The sequence below is a fragment of the Juglans microcarpa x Juglans regia genome, chromosome 5S, assembly GCF_004785595.1.
Source record: "Juglans microcarpa x Juglans regia isolate MS1-56 chromosome 5S, Jm3101_v1.0, whole genome shotgun sequence".
Classification (NCBI taxonomy): domain Eukaryota; kingdom Viridiplantae; phylum Streptophyta; class Magnoliopsida; order Fagales; family Juglandaceae; genus Juglans; species Juglans microcarpa x Juglans regia.
The window spans coordinates 30,422,362-30,442,116 of NC_054603.1; the positions used below are offsets into that span (position 1 = coordinate 30,422,362).

Here is a 19,755-nt window from a genome sequence, read left to right on the forward strand (position 1 = left end):
TTATGATCTTTCGAACCTGCTCATCCCAGAAACGATAGCCAAATGCCTCGTCTCCATAGCCAATGAAATAACATTTCTTTGACTTTGACTCAAGTTTACTATGAGCATCAAAACCAACATGAACATAAGAAAAACAGCCAAATGTTTTAAGGTGAGAAAATTTAACCTATTTCCCTCTCAAAGCCTCCTCAGGCAATCCACAATCTAATGGAACTGATGGTCCTCTATTTATCAGGTAGACATCAATGCTGACTGCGTTTGCCTAGAATGTAAGTGGTAATCCAGTATGCAGCCTCATGCTTCTAGCACGCTCATTAATAGTTCTGTTCATACGTTCAACAGCACTATTTTGCTGTGGTGTCCCAAGAATGATCTTCTGCATAATGATATTGTGAGCTGCACAGTACTCCTTGAACCCTCCATCAATATACTCACCACCATTGTCAGACCTCAAGCATTTCAGCTTTAAGTCTATCTCTGTCTCAACCAAGGCCTTCCAATTTTTGAACACGTTAAATACATCAGATTTATGCTTCAAAAAATAAACTCATACCTTCATGCTTTGGTCGTCAATGAACATGACATAATACCAAGAACTTCCAAGAAATGCCACTGGTTAAGGTCCTCACACGTCTGTGTGCACAAGATCCAGCTTTCCTGTTTTCAGTGTTTTGCCACTCTTCAAGAAACTGACATTTTTCTGCTTTCCCAAAATACAACTCTCACACATACTGAGATCAATTGACTTTAGTTTTGGTAGCTTGCCTTTAGACAGTAGTTCTTTCAAGCCCTTCTGACTCATATGGTCAAGCCTACAATGCCAGAAATATGTTATGCTCTTTATAAAAGTACCAGTTTTCTTACCCCGAGCCAATACCAATGCCCCTTTAATAACCTTCTAGGTGCTATCTGTGAACACTACTGAATGACCACAATTATAAAGCTACCCAACAGAAATGAGGTTCTTTTTAAACTCAGGAATGTGTATGACCTTCTGCAAGGTCCACTTGTTCTTGTTAGGGAGTGCAATATCAATATCTTTCATTCCCCCCACGTTCAATGTCTCGCCATTAGCCAAGTACACCTACCCAAAATTACCAACAACATGGTTCTCCATTATCTCCGATGGGAAAATGTGTAAAAGGAAGCTCCTGAATTCAGTATCCAGTCATCAATTAGACTATGAACTGCAAGTAGTAGCACATCCTATACTTCTTCAATAACCACATTAGAACTATCATTTTCCTTATTTTTCAGTTCTTCTTTATGTGACCAGCCTTGCCATAATTCTAGTAAGTTGCCTGCTGCACAGGTCTTGACTTGCTCTTGCCTCTATTCTTTGATTTTGATTTGCCTCTCTTTGAATTCTTGTCTTATGATCTCCCCTGAGAATCAATATTCAGTGCTGAACTCAAACCCGAGATCTCGCCTGAATCTCTCCTGCGCAGCTTCCCAGCCAAAATCAAATCACGTATATTATCATATTTCAACTTAGATTTACCAGCAGAATTACTAATAGTCATTCTCATGGCTTTCCAACTATTTGGCAGTGAAGCCAAAAATATTAGTGCATGTATCTTATCATCAAACTCAATTTCAACAGACGAAAATTGATTTGTGATAGTATTAAAATCATTCAGAAGTTGTGCAACAGACGTACCTTCTGCTATCTTCAAATTAAACAACTTCTTCATTAAGTGTACCTTGTTCTTTGCTAATGACTTTTCATACATACCTGACACAGGCACCATGAGATCTGCAGTTGTCTTCTCCTTGATAACATTGTGTGCTACAGATCTAGACAGAGTTAGCCGAATAACCCCCAGAATCTGTTGATCTAACAGGTTCCAATCAGCTTCTTCCATGCTCTCCGGCTTCTTCCCTAACAATGGAAGATGAAGTCTCTTCCCATAGAGGTAGTCCTCTATCTGCATCCTCCAATACTCATAATCTGTGCCATCGAACTCCTCGATTCCGAATACCTTCACTTCTTTTCCAGCCATCGTTTTTCCTCAAACCTGAACATTGGCTTTGATACCAATTATTGTGAAAAATGATGACAAAAATTGAAAGTAAACACAAAAAGAACAATCAAACAATCACACGACACAAGATTTACGTAGTTTGGCAAATTGCCTACGTCCATGGGAGCTAAAGATGATTTTATTTCTTGAGGAATGAAAAATACAATGAATGGGAAAACTATTGTGCACTTATGTACGGTCACAGTAAAATAAAACAACATATATATAGGGGGTACACGGCAGAAACCCTAATTTATCAAATAAAGCGATGTTCACTCAAACGGTGTGTCGAGTGCACATCGAGCGAATCTATATATTGGCCAAATCTAGCCATCATTTTTCCTCAGACCCAAACATTGGCTCTAATATAAATTGTTGTGAAAAACGATGACAAAAATTGAAAGTAAACACGAAAAGAACAATTAAACAATCACATGACACAAGATTTACGTGGTTTGGCAAATTGCCTACGTCTACGGGCGCTGTAGAGGATTTTATTTCTTAAAGAATGAAAAATACAATGAATGGGGCAACTACTATGCACTTCTATACAATCACAGTAAAATAAAACAACATATATATAGAGGGTATATGGCGGAAACCATAATTTCTCAAATAAAGCGATGTTTGCTTGAACAGAGTGTCAAGTGCACGTCGAGTGAATCTATTTACTGGTCAACTACTCAAGCCATCTGTCAAGCGGCTCATGAGCAAACTCTTTGACTTGAACTCTGCTCGAGCGGCATGTTGAGCAAGTGTCAAGTTAACTCTCTGTATCGCATCTGCTTGAGCTCCCTGTCGAACACATCTTGCGCAAACTCTTTGTTTAGCTCCTCCGTTAGAGCGGTCAGAACCAGACTCCACAATACTCAACATAAACCCCAAGCTTCAATGCTCCTAGCTTGATCATAATTGCAACGTCCAAATAATTAAAGCTATCACTTGTGGCAGAAGGAAAAACAACTTCGTAGCCTTCTGCTCTCCTCTGAAGTTTGGATGGCTTCCAACATTGTTACTACCTCTTCCATCTCTGGTCTTTTTCTGGGATCTGCATCCCAGCATTGCGTTATAATTTTTGCAAAAGAGCTTGGGCAGCAGTTGGGAATCTCGGGCTTCAAAATCTGTAGTTAATTTCAAGAATCGAGTTAGAATTTGTCAGCCCTGATGATAATTAATACGAATCGTCAGTCACATACAGCTAGGAAGAAGAAAGTCATATATATATATATATATATCATATATGATATATATATATATATATATGTAGTGTATATACCTTGTAAACAGCAGGCGAAGTCAATTCTGAGAATCTGACGTTAGGGAATGGCATGTCACAGCAATACATCTCCCACAAGCAAATTCCGAAACTGTACACGTCACATTTCCTGCTATATGGTTTATTTTCAAACATCTGCACCATGCATATTGACAAATCTAAGGTTATTCGCAGCTTGCAACTTTTGGATACAGGGATTTATGGGGGCCGGGAAACCAAATTGAAGGAAAACTTGCAGCAGCAGTACCACTAATATTATTAATACTTGGCCAGAAGTTTCCAAAAAGGTTTTTAAACGAATATATCTCAAATCACTCATCATTTTAATCTACAGAATACTCCAATTAGTTCTAATTAGCTTCAACTGATCGAGTTTATAACATTCTACAATATATATTATAAGCAGCATTAATCATGCCAGTACTAAAGACACTTTTAAGACCACAAATAAAATGATACACAAAATTAAATAGCTGTAACTTTCGAAAAATGTCAAGAAACTATATACCTCAGGAGCCATGTAACCAAGGGTCCCTGTACGACCTATCTCATCAGGAATTGAATCCTGAATACAAGCAGTTCCAAAGTCTGTTAACTTTAGAGAATGATTCTTGTCAAGAAGCACGTTTTCTGTCTTTACATCTCTGTGGACAAACTTCCTGGAGTGAAGGTACTTCAAACTGCAAGGAGCCAGATCAGGGCAAAGTAAATTCCTAAGAGCTTAATTAATTAGCTAGCTAGCTAGCTGTTGATCAAGTGCTGCTTCAATAATCTATTAACTAATATATGGGGAAGGGAATCCTACCCTCTTGCAAGATCTAGTGCGAGTCGTATGACCTTTGTGAAAGCCAGCTTCCTTTTTCGGTTCTTTATCAGGTAAGATTTTAGAGTTCCCCAAGGAAGATACTCGATAATAATACAAGCAGCAGTACTACTTGGCATGCCAATTCGCTCAGCTTGGTTTTTGAAGTCGGTGCCCATTGTAGCTCCTATGAACTGAGGAATAAAAAACAAATTAAAATTCAACTAGCTAGAATAATATTATTGCCAGGACATATGTGTGTGTGTGTGTGTGTGCCTGTAGGTATGCGTGCAGGTGTAACTCTAGAGGAAGAGTCGACTCTATAGTGATCAATTTTCTACATGGAAAACAGTTTTTGCAAGAGCATATAAGCATCATATATATATATATATATATATAGTATGATCCGACATTGTTCATTCAATATTAAGTTGTACGTCCGACTCAAGAAAGATTTCATGTTGATGATGAGTTATATATATGTCCATTGTAATTGTGTCCATTTCAATTGAATTGTGTCCATTTCCGTTGACAAGAATAACTGTTCATTTCAATTCATTGAGTCATCTTCTAATCACTTCTTGGTATTTTGTTAATTGTGTTCTATTCTTATTTCTATTGGCGCCACCTCAGTCGTAAAGTGAATCTTGAAAACCGTGTCTATAAGACCCATTTTGCTAGAGAAGGCATTTAGGGCATGAGCGAGTAGACGGTTGGCTAAGGTATCATGTATTACGAAATGTAATAGGAATAAGATCAGTAAAGACATGATCAGTGAGTATTATATATATATATATATATATATATGTGTGTGTGTGTGTGTGTACCCGTTTTTTTTATTGTATTTCACTTCATTGTTTATGTTGAAAAATTTTTGGACTGATTACTTATACATGATAGCCTGCAAAATAATATAAGTGGTGCACAACACATTAATACGAATTCTAGTTCGAGCCGATGTGGATAGAGAATACATGACATTATATGCTATTTACACGAAATAATTTGATTTCTACAAGAATATTAAATTTTGAGTTTTACAAAATATTATACAATACTGTCATATAAATGAAATAATATTGAATGCCTCCACCCATCTTACACTAAAAGGAGTCTTCTTAAAAATTGACTCTTCTATCGACTAAATATTCGAAGTTAAAAGAGAAATAATATTTGTAGTCTTAAAGTGTGCAAGATCTGTTCACTTCCTTTAAAAAAAAACAAATTAGATAAATATGAGATCTTCGTACAAAAATTATTTTTTTAATAATAAATTATTTTTTTTAAAAGGAAATGCACAGGATTGTACCCTGAGATCACCATATCTAACAACAAACCAAACTAGCATAAAAGAACTTATATCGCAAACCTAATTATAAGTACTTTTCTTTAAAAAGAATTTTGAGAAAAAAAAAAACAGAGAGAGAAAGAAAACATCAATTAAAGAGTGCAAGTTCATATATCGTGCTACGTACGTACCTTGACAACATTAGGATGTTCAAGCTTATGCCAAACAGAAACCTCTTGTTTAAAAGCAGCGTTTCTGAGTAAAGTTGTTTCAGCCTGATCTGTTCCCTGTGCTGATCTCCACTCCAGCACTTTAACTGACAGTTTATCGCAAAGAAAAGGGAACAAAGTCATTAGTAAAACTTGAATCTTATAATGTCGTCGTTTTGTTTTGTTTAAAATTGAAGGGGAAATATTAAAGAACTAACAACTGCCCGTTGAAATATTAATGCTCTTCATGATCTCATGACCAAAAGAATGCATACAGATGCAGATCAACAAGAACATTAATTTATTAAAACAAAGAGATCAGAACAAAAACCCTATGCACCCAATAAATTAAAGAAAGATGAAAATCAAAAGAAAAGAAAGAAGGTTGGAGATTGAGGTTCTAACCGGCAACGTCTTGGCCTCCATAGAGCCCTCTATGGACGGCGCTGAACGTACCTCGACCAATCACTTCTTTTACGATAAGTTTATCGGAATCGATTTCCCAGGGTTCTTTGGCGGTGGCTGATCTCACGTTCTTTTCCTTATTGTCCGGGTTCTGCAACGCCCAAACTCGGTTTAGATGCCCCTCCAGCTGCCTGTCCAGCCTCTTAATGTCTACCATGTCTGCCCTCACAAATATCTTGCTTCGATCTTCCATCTCTGTAGAGTTTTTGTGTGTGTGTGTGTGTGTCTCTCTCTCTCCAAGGATTCAAAAGGCAGTCAAAGATTTGCAGTAAAACGTTGTTGTACTCGATTGGAGGATGAATGCGATGGCAGAGGTTTTCCTTCGTGAGTCGGCTGTATTTGTTGAATAGTCCGAGTTTAGGTAGGAGTTCTATAGATTGCTAGGCAATTATATATATAACTATACGTACAGCATGCATGCACGTCGGCTTATCATTTTTGATTAGATCAGTGCTATCTTTTTAATTTGAAGTTTTGAACCATCAGAAATCCATCCTCAGAATCCCCGCCTCAATTCAAGTCCTTTGCTTTTCGGAAACTCCTACGTACGTACGTACGCTCTTTTCAGTTTTACTATTCTTTTTAAGCCGTCGGTCTTTGACTTTATTTGCAACCGTTTCCGTCTGCGTATAAACTACGTATCCATGCACGCACGTACCTAATTCAGAATGATTAGCTGACCTGGATTTTCCAACATCCAAGATGATTTAAAATCTTGTGGCTTATAATTATTATTTTTAATCTCTAGTATTTTATTTATTTTTTAAATTTATTTTAAAGATGATTTAATTTGGATATTGTTTGAAAACTTTTTGATGAGTTTTAACAGTACCGTAGATATCGTAAGTTTAAAAATGAAATCATCTTTTGACTCTTGGACTGGTTGGCGTTATATATATTCAAACATGGCCTAGTACTCCCGCGGGAATGGAATATCCAAGTGAAGGGAATACCTAGAGGCTAGAACCATTACCCATGCATGCACGGTTGTTGTTGTTTTTATAATTATAATTATGATAATTATTATTTTTATTCACATTCGTTTTTTAACATATTCAAATTATCTCATGTCTCGACTTTTCTTCATTGAAAAATGTTACTTAGATCGACAAAATTAATCGATAAAATTTATTAATTGTGATTTTTATTTTTATTATTTTTTACTTAATAGTTAAGAAAATGAATATTAATGAATTTATTTTAAAAATATGTTTAAAGAAATTTAGAAAATAGCAGTTGAAATTAGAAAAAAATAAAGTGCGGGCACTATTCACTGTTAATGCCTTAAATTGCACAACAGACTAGAGGGGAGGAAAGAATGATTCTCAGCCAACGTTGGTGATTCGAGTTTCGATACAATATTCTTCGCGTTCATCTATATAATAAATAATAAATAAGAGAATAAAAATAAATAAAGAGAGACACAGATTTACGTGGTTGTTTGGAAGAGAAATCCACTCTGATTGTTGATTTTACAATCTCTTATGGCTCACATATATCACAATACAATGGAAGAATTTAAGAAATATCTTTTGGAGTTGCTATATATGGTAGAGTTTGTACATATGGAGCTTCTGTGGAAAGCCTCTGGAAAGTTTGCCAAATTTGTGGGGTATCCCTTTCTTATATAGAGGTCTATTTCCTTGGAGCGATTGAGTCTAACTTGCCTTGTGAAGCCGTTTTCCTTTTAGAAATCTGGGTCTCTTTCTTTTTACACAACTTGTCTTATATCTTCTTGGTTTTCTCACTTAGCTTGATTTTTGACCTTATCTCGAAACTAAATTATAGGTTGCTGATTTGACCCCTGCAGTGCCCGCAATTCTTAAGAGTGATTTGCTGAACAGGAAAGCCTTAAAAATCTTCAAGTTAATAATCTACAAAACAAGTTTTGAAAATTGGTCCTTGGTTTCTTGTTTGGTCCATAGTTTTCTGTTTGTTTGTTTTATGCTAAGCAGTAAAGAGCTTAGTTTGGAGAGATATGCGAGAGATGTACTCGACTGCATTAGGTGAGAGCACGGAACTCTACTTTGGCGAGAGATGTACTCGCCTGCGTTAGGTGTGAGCATGGAGCTCTGCTTTTGTGGGAGATGTACTCGACCGCACTCGATTTTGAGTTTATTTATTTGTGTGGATATTTTCCCGAGAGATTGTTTATTATCGGTGAAGAGTGTATATTTCCATAATATGTTTTTTTTTTTTTTTTTTGTGTATTTTCATGATATTTTTTGCTATTGTTGGTAGTAGTGGATTTTCTGCTCCTAGTGTAAATCATCGTTTGATGTTCCCATTTTGGGGTTGATGTTGGAGTTTGTTTGTAGTAACCCACACTTAAGTGGTCACGAAGCTCATCGACTCCCTAAATCCATATTAGGCTGTTGCCGAGCTCGTCGACTCGGTCCTGAAGGAAACCTGCACTAGGCGGTTGTTGAGCTTGGTGACTCGTTCCCAAAGGTAACCCGCTGGCATTGGTTGTGTTGCGAGCGTCATCACTCGGCATTTTCTAGAAAAGGTGTTGTGCGAGGGCCGCAGAGTCTTTTGACTTGCACACTCGTTTCATCACCACGAGTCTCTGAGCTTGACTTTGGTGTTTGAAAGTCGCGGGGCCTTTTGACCTCTATACCCATTCCACTGTGAGCCTCTTGACTTGAATTTGGTGTTTAAAAAATGGGGTCATGTGGTCTTTTGACCTCCACGTCCATTCCATTACGAGTCTTTGAACCAATGTTTTGAATACTGTTTCAATGACCGTTTAGTCGAAGCATTAAAACGAGATATTTCGCTACCTGTACCATTTTGGATACCGTTCAAAATAGTCTATATATGAATAAATTATATATAAAAATACATATAAAAATTATATTCCAAAATAATAATCTATATATGAATAAATTATATATAAATATATGTATATAAATTATAAATAGTCTGGTCTAAATTGGAGGTATAAAAATGAGCTTATATTTTGAAGAAATGAAAAAAAAAAGTAAAGGCCGAAATCTGTATATTAGCCAAAATCTGAAATATTGGCTGGTACGGGCCGAAATGGCCAAAATTCTGACCGGTACAAAATTATATCTTTCTCTTTACCCTCTACCCGGCCAGGATGGCATATTTCAGCCGTACCGGCCGATACGAAATGAAATTCAAAACCTTGCTTTGGACTCAACTTTGGTGGGGTCGTTGTTCACTGCGAGTCTAGGAACTCGACTTTGGCATGGTCATTGTTCACCGCAAATCTAGGGACTCGACTTTAGTATTTGAGGGTCGTTGTTCACTACGAGTCTTTGGATTCAACTTCGGTGGTTTAAAGGTCGTTGTTCACTGTGAGTCTAGGGACTAAACTTTGGTGTTTGAGGGTTGTTGTTCACCTCGAGTAGGGGGTAACGTGTCCGGTCCTGTTTGGTTTTGGACAAAATCTAGGACCAAACCGGTATGTACTGGTTTTGCATTTTTCAAAACCAATTACGCCGCGGTTACCATCTTAAACCGGTACCTCTGGTTTTACTGGTTTCCAGTCTGGTCCGGTCCGATTTTTTGATTTTTTTTAAATGTAAAAAACATATAATAAAGTGTTACTTCTTATGATAAAATATTATTAAGAATTTAATATATATATATATATATTATGTTTAAAGCATATGATCAATTAAATTTTCATCTTTAAGATTAAACTTTTATAAATTATAATAACATTATTTTATATATAATTATATTAATAACATATGATTAAAACAAATTACAAATGTTCATATTTAAGATTAACATTTTATGTTATAATTTATAAATTATAATATGAAATTATTTTATATATAATTATATATTATATATAAAACTTATATATATAAATATTTTATATAATATATAAAATTAATTTTTATATATATATTTTTTCCAACCGGTCCGGTCCCAGAAACTACGGAACCAATATAGGAACTAGTTCTGGACCCGATTTTTGGGTTTAAATTTACACCGCTAACTGCGAGTCTGGAGACTCGACTTTGGTGGGGCCATTGTTCACCACGAGTCTAGGGACTCAACTTTAGTGTTTGAGGGATGCTTGACTCCATTGTTGTGGCAAGAGGCTGAGTTCGATCGTCCTAAGAGGTTTTCACCTAAAACTAGATAGGTTAACATAATACAAATTACAAGTTTGAGATTTGTAAACCTAAGTCATTATGCTAAAGTGTGGTGAAAGCTGGTGACACACGGGCGATGCCCACGAGCAAACATGATTTGGCATTAATGAAGGCCCGGGATGCCCGTGATACCAAACGATCTATTCTAATGAAGACGAATTAAGATGCCCGAGAGGGACTTTGTAAGCAGTGTTCTGCGTCGCACGGGTGATTTCTAAGAAAGTATATTCCAAAGCAATTTTGCTGCTACTTTCCATTTTTCCTGATTGGGATTATTCGTTGTTGAATATTTTTGCTTGGAGGAATTGTTCCTCAAGTGCTTTTGTAGCAATAATTTTGTACGATTGAGACTGCTAAATTTTTGCTCGTCGAGAGGCATTGGTCTTGTTGCTCGCCTAAAGGAGTTGGTATGGTTGCTCCCCAAGGTGTTGGTCTTGCAAGGTGGATTGCTGAGTTTTTGCTTGCTGAAAGGCGTTCGTCTTGTTGCTTGCCTAAGGCGTTGGTCTAGTTTGGCAGTAATGAAATTGCTGTCATTGCCAGCCAAGAGGTGCTGCCTGTCATGTATGCAGCTAAAGCTGGAAGATATTATCTGCACTTGTGTGAATCTAGCAAGGTGATCCTTGCCATGGGGGTGGTGATATGCACTACAGTAACGTTGGATGCGGTGTTGCAAGAAATACCGGTGGATCAACACTGCGTGCATTGAACTTGCAACGCCATAGAGGTGTGTATGGTTGACGAGTTGCCACCTTGTCATCTTCTGCGGCAAGCTCGGGCGAGGATGCAAGGAAGCTTCGTGGTGGCTATGCAAGGAGCTTCCCTAGCGAGCATCGGTGAAGGTGGCGAAAAGGGTTTTCGTGCCGAGCTATAGCGAAGGGCTCCCTTGGCGAGCAGTTTCTTGACCTGCGGCAAGGAACTCCTATGGCGATCAGTTTCTCAACCTCTATGCATGCCTAGCAATGGAAGAAATGATCGTTGTCGGTTTATGAGCACCTTGCTAGTGGGCTTCTAGGGGCTAGTGGTGCGAGGGTGTCTCCACGGCTACCTTTGGTGGTGTGCTGCAGTGATGGTTAGGAGGTGCTTTATGGCAAACTTGGTTTGTGGGCGAGAGTCATCGTGGTGATGACAAAGAGCACCGGTGGTTTGCGGTGTGGCCATGGGTGGCTCCACGAGCTCACGAATGTCTGGCTTGGTCTAGGCCTTTGGCATTGAGCATGGCAAAGTCGAGCCTCGTTGACTTCTGGGTTTGGGAGAGCCACGGCAGCGGTAGAACCCACCAATGATCCAGGCGGTGGTTAATGGTGGCTTCATTTGACTGCAAGCGGACTCCACGTCGTGCGTGACGGATGGAGGAACCGTTGGCTTTCTGGTGAGTGACTCTAATGAGGAGTCGGAGGGAAAACTCCTGCTGGCTTGGCCTGGATGTTCAACGGCCACGATGAGGAGGTGGCATTCCTGCTCCGCTCGTCACGATGGTCATTGGGTGCACAACAATGTGCGCCCATCATCTGCGTGCCCATGTGCGCCTGCATGGGTGTGCACGTAACGTGCTTTACGTGCATGGTACCCGTCTCCCTTGCATAGTGTAGGTCCCACATGCACGGCAAGCCCAACATATATGCACATGTTTTTTTTTCCTTGTATTTGCAACAATAGTATTAATTAAATAAAAATAACAAGAAAAGAATTCGAGATGAGTCTTATCTGTCTTACTTGATACTATCTCGTGGGTTGAGAAATTGTCCTGCTTCCCTTTCCCGTGCAAAGAATAAGAAATCAATCCCACAGACGACGTCAACTGTTAATACCTTAATTTGCACAACAGACCGAAAGGGAAGAAAGAATCATCTCCTGCCCATGATGATGATTCGGGCTTCGCGTTCATCCATAAAATAAATAATAAATAAGTAAATAGAAATAAATAAAGAGAAACACAGAGATTTACGTGGTTCGACATAAAAGCCTACATTCACGGATTGTTTGGGAGCAAAATCCACTATGATTGATAATTTTACAATCTCTCATGGCCTCACATATCCTTTAATACAATGAATGAATTTAGTTTAGGCATAGAGAAGTCATCTCGAGCCTGTCGAGAGTCAATCCTTCATTTGTAAATACCTGCTCCTTTTATAGAGATCTGTTTTCTTCCTTGGAGTGATAGAGTCTAACTTTCCTTGTGAAGCCTTTTCCTTTTAGGAGTTTGAGTCAACTTCTTTTAGTTTATCTTTTCCTTAACTTATCTATTCCCTACCAACTTATTTCTTAGATTTATCTCTTCTTTTATTATTAGTAATAGGTTTATAAAGAGCCGGATCCAGTCAATTTAATCCCTAACAATTATCTATCACTCTTCAATTGGAAGACATAAACCTGCTTTCTCCTATCGAGTGACGAGCAATTCTATCAATTATAAAAATATAAAAAACTGAGAAAACAAATTTACCTTTCAGCCTACAGGATATCTAGCTATTCGGGTAGTATCATCCATGTCATATATCCTACCAAGCCAAGCTAGTCCTATCCAACATCCAATACCAATACCAAAGCGGATTGTGGTATGGTTGGTTGGGTTTGTGGATCAAGGTTACCTTTAATACGAGAGAGATAAGCTTATAAAATGGATCTTACAATATTTATTATAGTTCGTCTAAATATTTTGGACAGCATTGAAAGAGTAATGAATGCTATAAGATTTATTTTATATATCTATATATCTCCCATTTAATGCTCAAATTTGAATAAAAAACTTGAAGTAATGTTGTTCCAAATTATAATATATGATATTGTATGTGGGGCTGCTAGGTAGGTCCCCGCATCCGGCCCGCTTGGCCCATTTGCCCATCCCCGCATGGGCCGACCTTAGCTATAGTTATCCCTTGTTTTTTTCCATCTCCCCCTTCTCTCCCTACACACCTCCTCGCCTTCTCTTCATCTATTCGTCTCCTTCATCTCCTTATCTTGTTCTCCTCCTCCTACTCTTCATCCTCCTCAACTTTTTCTAGTTTTCTTCTCGCTTTTACATGGTCGTAGGTCACTTGAACTAGTCTTGGTCGGGAGATCCACAACCATGACCATCGGTCCCTACAAACTACAACCACGACCACGACTTGGCCACGTGTAACCAACTATATAAATACAAGGCATTTTGATACAAGCCAACTTAAGAAAAACTTATAAAAAATTTATTTCTTCGCATGTCAGTTATTGATACGTTGAAAATCATGAAATTTGAAATTCAAAATTTAAATTTAAAAAAAAAATTAACAAAATGAGTTTTATAAATAAAAGTATGAATAAAATTATAAGTACATACAATACTAGTCTTTTATTAAAGACCATAGACATGTAACTTGAAGCTAGCCTGTGATAATTAGTGGAATGAAATCATACAATTCTGTTGTGGCATACATATATATATATATATGTAAACCAAATATGACGCCATGAATGCAGCGAATTAAATAAACAAAACACAAATTGCTTCAAGAAAACGAAGCATGAACTCTTCAATAAATCATAAACATCCACTGAGAACAAGGGAAAAGACTCATATTTTCTTAATCAAATCTGAATAATAATAATAAATAAATAATTCTTAAATTTGACCACTAACTTGTCTTTATATGTAGGCTTACAAATACAAACTTGTTACTCACACTTATCTCATCTTATCTCATATATATAATTATTATAATTTTTTAAATTTTTATATATTTTTATAATATTTATAATTTTTTTAAATTTTTACATAAAATATAATAAATAATTTAACTTTTTAAAATTTTAAAATAAAATAATATTCTAATAATATTTTATTCAATTTTTAACTTTATTTTATTAACAAAACGAGACTTAAATTAACTCAAACATGATTGAAATAAAACTTTAAACTGTGCCGCTCTAAGATTTTTGACCGTCTACATGATTTTCCTAGTAAAGTTTAATTTTGAATCGACTGTCAATATATCGGAGGAGGAAGGTGCTGATCATAGAGCTATTGTTTGTTTGTTTTCTTTAAAGATATCGTTATTAGATGATTTTTTTTTTCTTATGCTAGATGGAAATAGTATTTTAATTATATATTTTTATAAGTAATATTAGATATAAGTCAAATGCAATAAATTATATTTTTTCAATAATTTTTTTTAATAAATTAGTTTTTATCGGACCTTTTAAGACTGCAAAAATGATTTTACTTCTTAATATCCTATTTCTATTGCTTTTTTGACTTTGATGAAAAAAGGACAAAAAAAGTAGAAATATTTCTGCATCATGCAGGGTTAAAAAACTCGATCGCAAGAAAAAAAATCATTAACGAAAGCTCCATTTATTTATCATTTTTTTTATTATTTTTTCATCATTTTTTGATATGATCTTAAATAGTAAATTTATAAATAAAATATATTAAATAATTTGTAACATCACATCATAAAATAATAAAAAAATAATAAAAATTAAAATCACGAGAAGAATTACTCAATATTAAAACGAGAGAATCTTTGCAGTATAATTTTGCGAAGGAAGCCGTCGTCTACAGAGTCCAATAGGAAATAGCTCTCTCTCTCTCCCTCTACCTCTCCGCCCTTTCCTCGTTGTCTCCCTCGTCTTCCTGTTAGCTATTCAGAAGCTTTCTCACTTATTTATGGCGGCCGCAATGAACACAGTTTCTTCCGTTTCTTTATCAAATATCAACTGCAACCGACTTCGAACCCGGCCCCTTTTTTTACGGGCTTCTGTGTCATTCACCAGTGAGTTCCCTCGCTCATTAATGCTCCGTTTGATTACCGAAGAAAACGAAATCAAATATAGGGTAGGAAAATTTGTAACCTTTTAAGATTGTTTACATATAAATTTCACCTAGTAAACATTGTCTCGGCTACCAAACGACGGTCTTAGATTCAGCCATTGAGCTTAAACTGTCTGTTTTTTTCTTTTTTTTACACTGAGAGATTGATCTGTGAACTTTACAGGGCAGAGACTTGCGATCAGAGCAGCGGAGACCGATTCCGACGAAGGTCTTGTTTTTAGAAGATTTGCTGTTGTCGGTGAAAATTTTGAAGTTTAATTTAATAGATAAGAAGTAGCTACATCATATATATGAGCGATTGTTAATGAATTGGTTTAGGGTTCTAATGATTGCTATTATGTGTTCTTGTAAGCAGTTAAATCTCACACACCAAAAAAGGCTCCTGCTGCTGAAGGTTCCAGTTTCAACCAGCTTCTAGGCATTAAAGGAGCGGCGCAAGAAAGTGTGAGCTCTTTGTTTTGAATTTAATTTCCTTCCCCCAATTCAATTTTCAACTACAAATTTACAACTTTCATTCTCTGAATTGTTTGAGATTTTGTCCAGTGTAAGTAAACTGCTTCGGAAAGCCGAGCAACAACTTGTATAACGTTATAGACAACGGGCCGGCTCTTCCACTAGTGGGCCAATTAGGCAGTCGCCTAAGGCCCCGGTGGAAGTGGCCCTCTAAATGTTAACATTACTTAGTAGTATAATATTTTAGAAAACGGTCGCACTACTATGCCGGCTAGTTCTTATCGCTGGGTGTCGCTACTCGCTAGTTCATTCTGACTTTTCTTTTTTAAAATATTTTTTAACATTTAAAAAAAAGTACAGAAATTTACTAATGTTAACTTTTTTAAACATTTAGATTTTGTTTGGATAATAAAACTATCTTAACTCATTTAATTATTACAAATTTTTCAAATTTTTAAATAAAATATAATAAACAATTTAATTTTTTTCAAATCTTAAAATAAAAATAATATTTTATTTAATTTTTGTCTCTACTCACTGTTCAAACGGCCCTTAAAATAAATAACTAAATAAAATGCACTAATGGTCAAACTAAGGACACACTAGTATTTTCTTTTAGAAAAATAGGTTTGCAAAAAAGTCCACAAAAAATAACTCTAGTTTAAACGTGTGAGCTACTTCCATATTAAAGTGGGCCAGTACATAAAATATTTTAATTAAATGAGATTTAAGTGTAAATATAGGAACCTCTGATAAAATGTCATGTTAAGTTACTATTTCAAAATTTTAAACTCATCAAAAGAGACAAGTTTTATTATTTATATTATATATTAATATTCCACTACCGCATGAAAAAAAAAAAAAAAAAGGGTTAAAGAAACAATGATTTTATATTTAAAAAATGGTAATTGCCTCTCTTGAGAGACTAGAATTTCCATTAAGAAAATCAACAGTTAAACATGAATACAAAGAATACAATTTATTGTCTCTCTAGTCGTAAGGCTTCTATACAATTCCCACAAACACTAAATCTTATTCTCTAAACAATCTCTCTAGCAAATTACCAAAATCTCACCAGCTCTTTTATTCCGCCTCTCCATACAATAAATTCTCTCACACCCAAACCCAAGGTAAAGACACTGTTTTTCTTTATTTTCTGTATTCTGGTATTAATTTGCAACTTTTGCAATGTGCCACGTACGGTTTTCCTTTGGCTTTGTTTTTTTGAGTTATGATAAATAAAGGATAATAATTTTTTCTTTGATTTTTTTTTTTCTTCTTCATCCTAGCTTGTAGCTTCTAATAGTAGAATAAATTTCAAATATAAAGTAAAATACAATAATTAAAATTATTAATTTAATGTTTAAATATAAGAAATAGCCTCATTCAAAATTTTAGCCTTAGGCTTTGAAATCTATTGAGTCGGAATAAGATAAGCATTTTGATCTATGGTAGACATTGTATTTTGCAGACTAAATGGAAGATCCGACTTCAGCTTACAAAGCCTGTTTCATGGCCTCCACTGGTATTGGGAGTGGTTTGCGGAGCTGCTGCTTCTGGTACCTTCCTTGTATATTATGAAATCAGTAGCTGTCTTTTGTTTCAAATAATAGTCTTTTCCTTCATTTGATTATTTTTTTAGTTTATCAATTCCGTTTGGAAGTCTCTGATGTGTATTTTCAGTCAGTATGTTCTGCAAGCAGTAAATCGTTATGCTTTTCTCAACTAAACACTATATCTCAATCGTCTTCCTGTATTGATACCTTCTTTGGTTAGCATAGAATCAGCCATTCCATTGTCCAATTCCACATAAACCTGTAGATTGAGGTGGTTATGACCTTCTCTAATTCCTATTTGTGATCAATCCTGCCAAGTTTTGGGCTCGAATTCATGTGCAGTGATCCAAGAATTTAGCCATATACCTATATATATATATATATTTTTTTTTTTAATTCACAGACACTATGATCTTAATATGTATATATGTTTAATTGTATGTTTTAATCTTCTGAGTCAATTTTACTCTCATGGCAGGAAATTTTCACTGGAATTTGGAGGATGTTGTCAAATCAATTGTTTGCATGATGATGTCTGGCCATGTCTAACTGGCTATACGCAGGCATAATTCTTAGCGATATAAAAAATGCTCCACTTCAACACCATAAGAACTTCAAACTCATCTAATGTAAACTTCTTTGATTGTTTCATTTCTTAGACACTCAATGATTGGTATGACCGAGAAGTCGATGCAATAAATGAACCTTATCGTCCAATTCCTTCAGGAGCAATATCTGAGAATGAGGCATTAATTTATTGTCTTCTTTTCCATCCTTTTGGTACAAAGTTATTGAACCAATTGTATGGTATGCAAACAAATACTTCCACTTAATTCATTTATATTTTTTCTTTTATTTTCCAAATATTTCAGGTCTTCACACAAATTTGGTTGTTGCTTTTGGGAGGACTTGGCCTGGCTGGTCTATTAGACGCGTGGGTAGGTAACTTCAAATGGGCTTTTCATGTTACTACCTATGATAGTATTGAAGATGAATATCAGTTCCTTAATCCTTACTTCTTATAGGCCGGGCATGACTTCCCATAATTTTTTACCTAGCTGTTGGTGGATCCTTAGTATCATACATATACTCTGCTCCACCTTTAAAGGTACTTCTTTTTTGGTCATCCTTGTCACTAAGTCAAACCGTTTGGTTTTCCTTCATGTTGCAGTGAAAACTTTGCTTAAACCATGACTAAGTTCCAAATCTGTTTGCAGTTGAAACAAAATGGATGGATTGGAAATTTTGCCCTTGGAGCAAGTTACATCGGTTTGCCATGGTGAGATATCCTATGCTTTACTGTCCTTCCTAAAATTAATGTAGACAGATTCACATTTGTCCTAGGATTGTTAATGTATAGCATTTTTCAGTTGACTAATTCCTTTGCTATACTTCAGACCTATCAAGAGAAAATTGTAAGTCTAGTTCTTAGTGTTTTTCTAACATTATGCTCATGAAGAGGGCAATACATATCTGATGGTTCTAAGCAAGGAATCCTTTAGCGATCAAAAGTGACTTATTGAATCAGTACGATAGCCAATACCTAATTTTTTACTAAGAAATTATAGATATTTTCTTGGTTCCGTCGCTTACTGCAGAGCATTCTTAGATTTTTTTTTTCCCCTTGAGGATCCTTATGTTGGATATTTATCGTTATTGCTTGTTTGTGGGATTGGAAGCCTGTTGTGAAGGAAAGCCATTCAGATTGTAGGTTCAATTTTTCTGAATGAATTGTTTCAAATATGTTAATAGAAGGCAAGCTTCATACAATAGGCTAAATAAAAACCATCATTAAGTAAAATTTTCTAGGTGCATAATGGACTTCCACCACACATTATTGATTTCAACTTGATCTCGTGTTGACAGGTGGGCTGGTCAAGCTTTATTCGGGACACTTACACCAGACATAATTGTTCTGACTCTACTATATAGCATAGCTGGGGTATAATATTTTTTTTTATTTTTTGGGAAAAGTATATGGCTATGTGTAAAAGGCCTTGTCAATAATGCTACAATTAGAGCATATTAAATTCGTTATAAATGGCTTGAACTTCTCTCTCACAAACAATGTGAGATCTCAGTCACCACCTTTTTATACATAATCAGAGGGTATTACATCATATATGTTAAATATGTGACCCAATCATCAATATTTGATTATGGCTACATCACATTTCAGTTGGGTATTGCCATTGTCAATGATTTCAAAAGTATTGAAGGAGACAGAGCATTAGGACTTCAGGTACCTCCAGTTCTCCATTGTCTCTTACCCTTTGGTAATACGAATTATTGCTATGTTGGCAACAATTTATAATTGACCATCATAGAAGTAGCTTTCATAAACTTAATAATGTCGTTCGGGCAGTCACTTCCAGTTGCTTTTGGAGCAGAAACTGCTAAATGGATTTGCGTTGCCGCTATTGACATAACTCAGATCTCTGTAGCTGGTAAATCATTTTTTTCCTATTTCCAATATTAATATTCATTGAAACCCATATTTTCTTTTCTCGCTGATACCACGTCAAAATCTGCCTTCATTCCATGATGAATTTATATGATTGCAGGTTATCTGCTAGGGGCTGGTAAACCATACCATTCCTTAGCCTTACTTGCTTTGATAATACCTCAAGTCGTTTTTTCAGGTAAAGCACTTACATTGATGGAACTTCATCACTTACTCCAGTTGAGGATGAAATTAGGACTTATCGTTTATATAAAATTAAAAACTATATATGC

General features: G+C 35.8%; 1 protein-coding gene and 1 pseudogene across 1 annotated transcript; one reads left to right on the forward strand and one right to left on the reverse strand.

The window, feature by feature from the left end:
* Positions 1-2,765: 2,765 nt before the first annotated feature.
* On the reverse strand, positions 2,766-6,427 carry LOC121268010 (serine/threonine-protein kinase STY13-like). The gene is made up of 6 exons (XM_041172107.1): positions 6,005-6,427; positions 5,582-5,706; positions 4,106-4,296; positions 3,809-3,980; positions 3,301-3,435; positions 2,766-3,145 (listed from the first exon to the last, which is right to left on the reverse strand). The coding sequence occupies exons 1-6, from the start codon at positions 6,255-6,257 to the stop codon at positions 2,963-2,965; spliced, it is 1,059 nt and encodes a 352-aa protein (XP_041028041.1). The 5' UTR covers positions 6,258-6,427; the 3' UTR covers positions 2,766-2,962.
* Positions 6,428-14,713: 8,286 nt separating this feature from the next.
* Positions 14,714-19,755, forward strand: part of LOC121267301 — a 57,079-nt pseudogene continuing 52,037 nt past the window's right edge.

What these genes read in the sequence shown, in the direction of transcription:
- LOC121268010 (XM_041172107.1), bottom strand. Translation starts at nt 6,257, where the DNA reads ATGGAAGATCGAAGCAAGATATTTGTGAGGGCAGACATGGTAGACATT. An exon ending in GCACTAGATCTTGCAAGAGG is followed by an intron (nt 3,981 to 4,105) that starts GTAGGATTCCCT and finishes GGCTCCTTGCAG; the next exon opens with TTTGAAGTACCTTCACTCCA. An exon ending in CTTCGCCTGCTGTTTACAAG is followed by an intron (nt 3,146 to 3,300) that starts GTATATACACTA and finishes AATTAACTACAG; the next exon opens with ATTTTGAAGCCCGAGATTCC.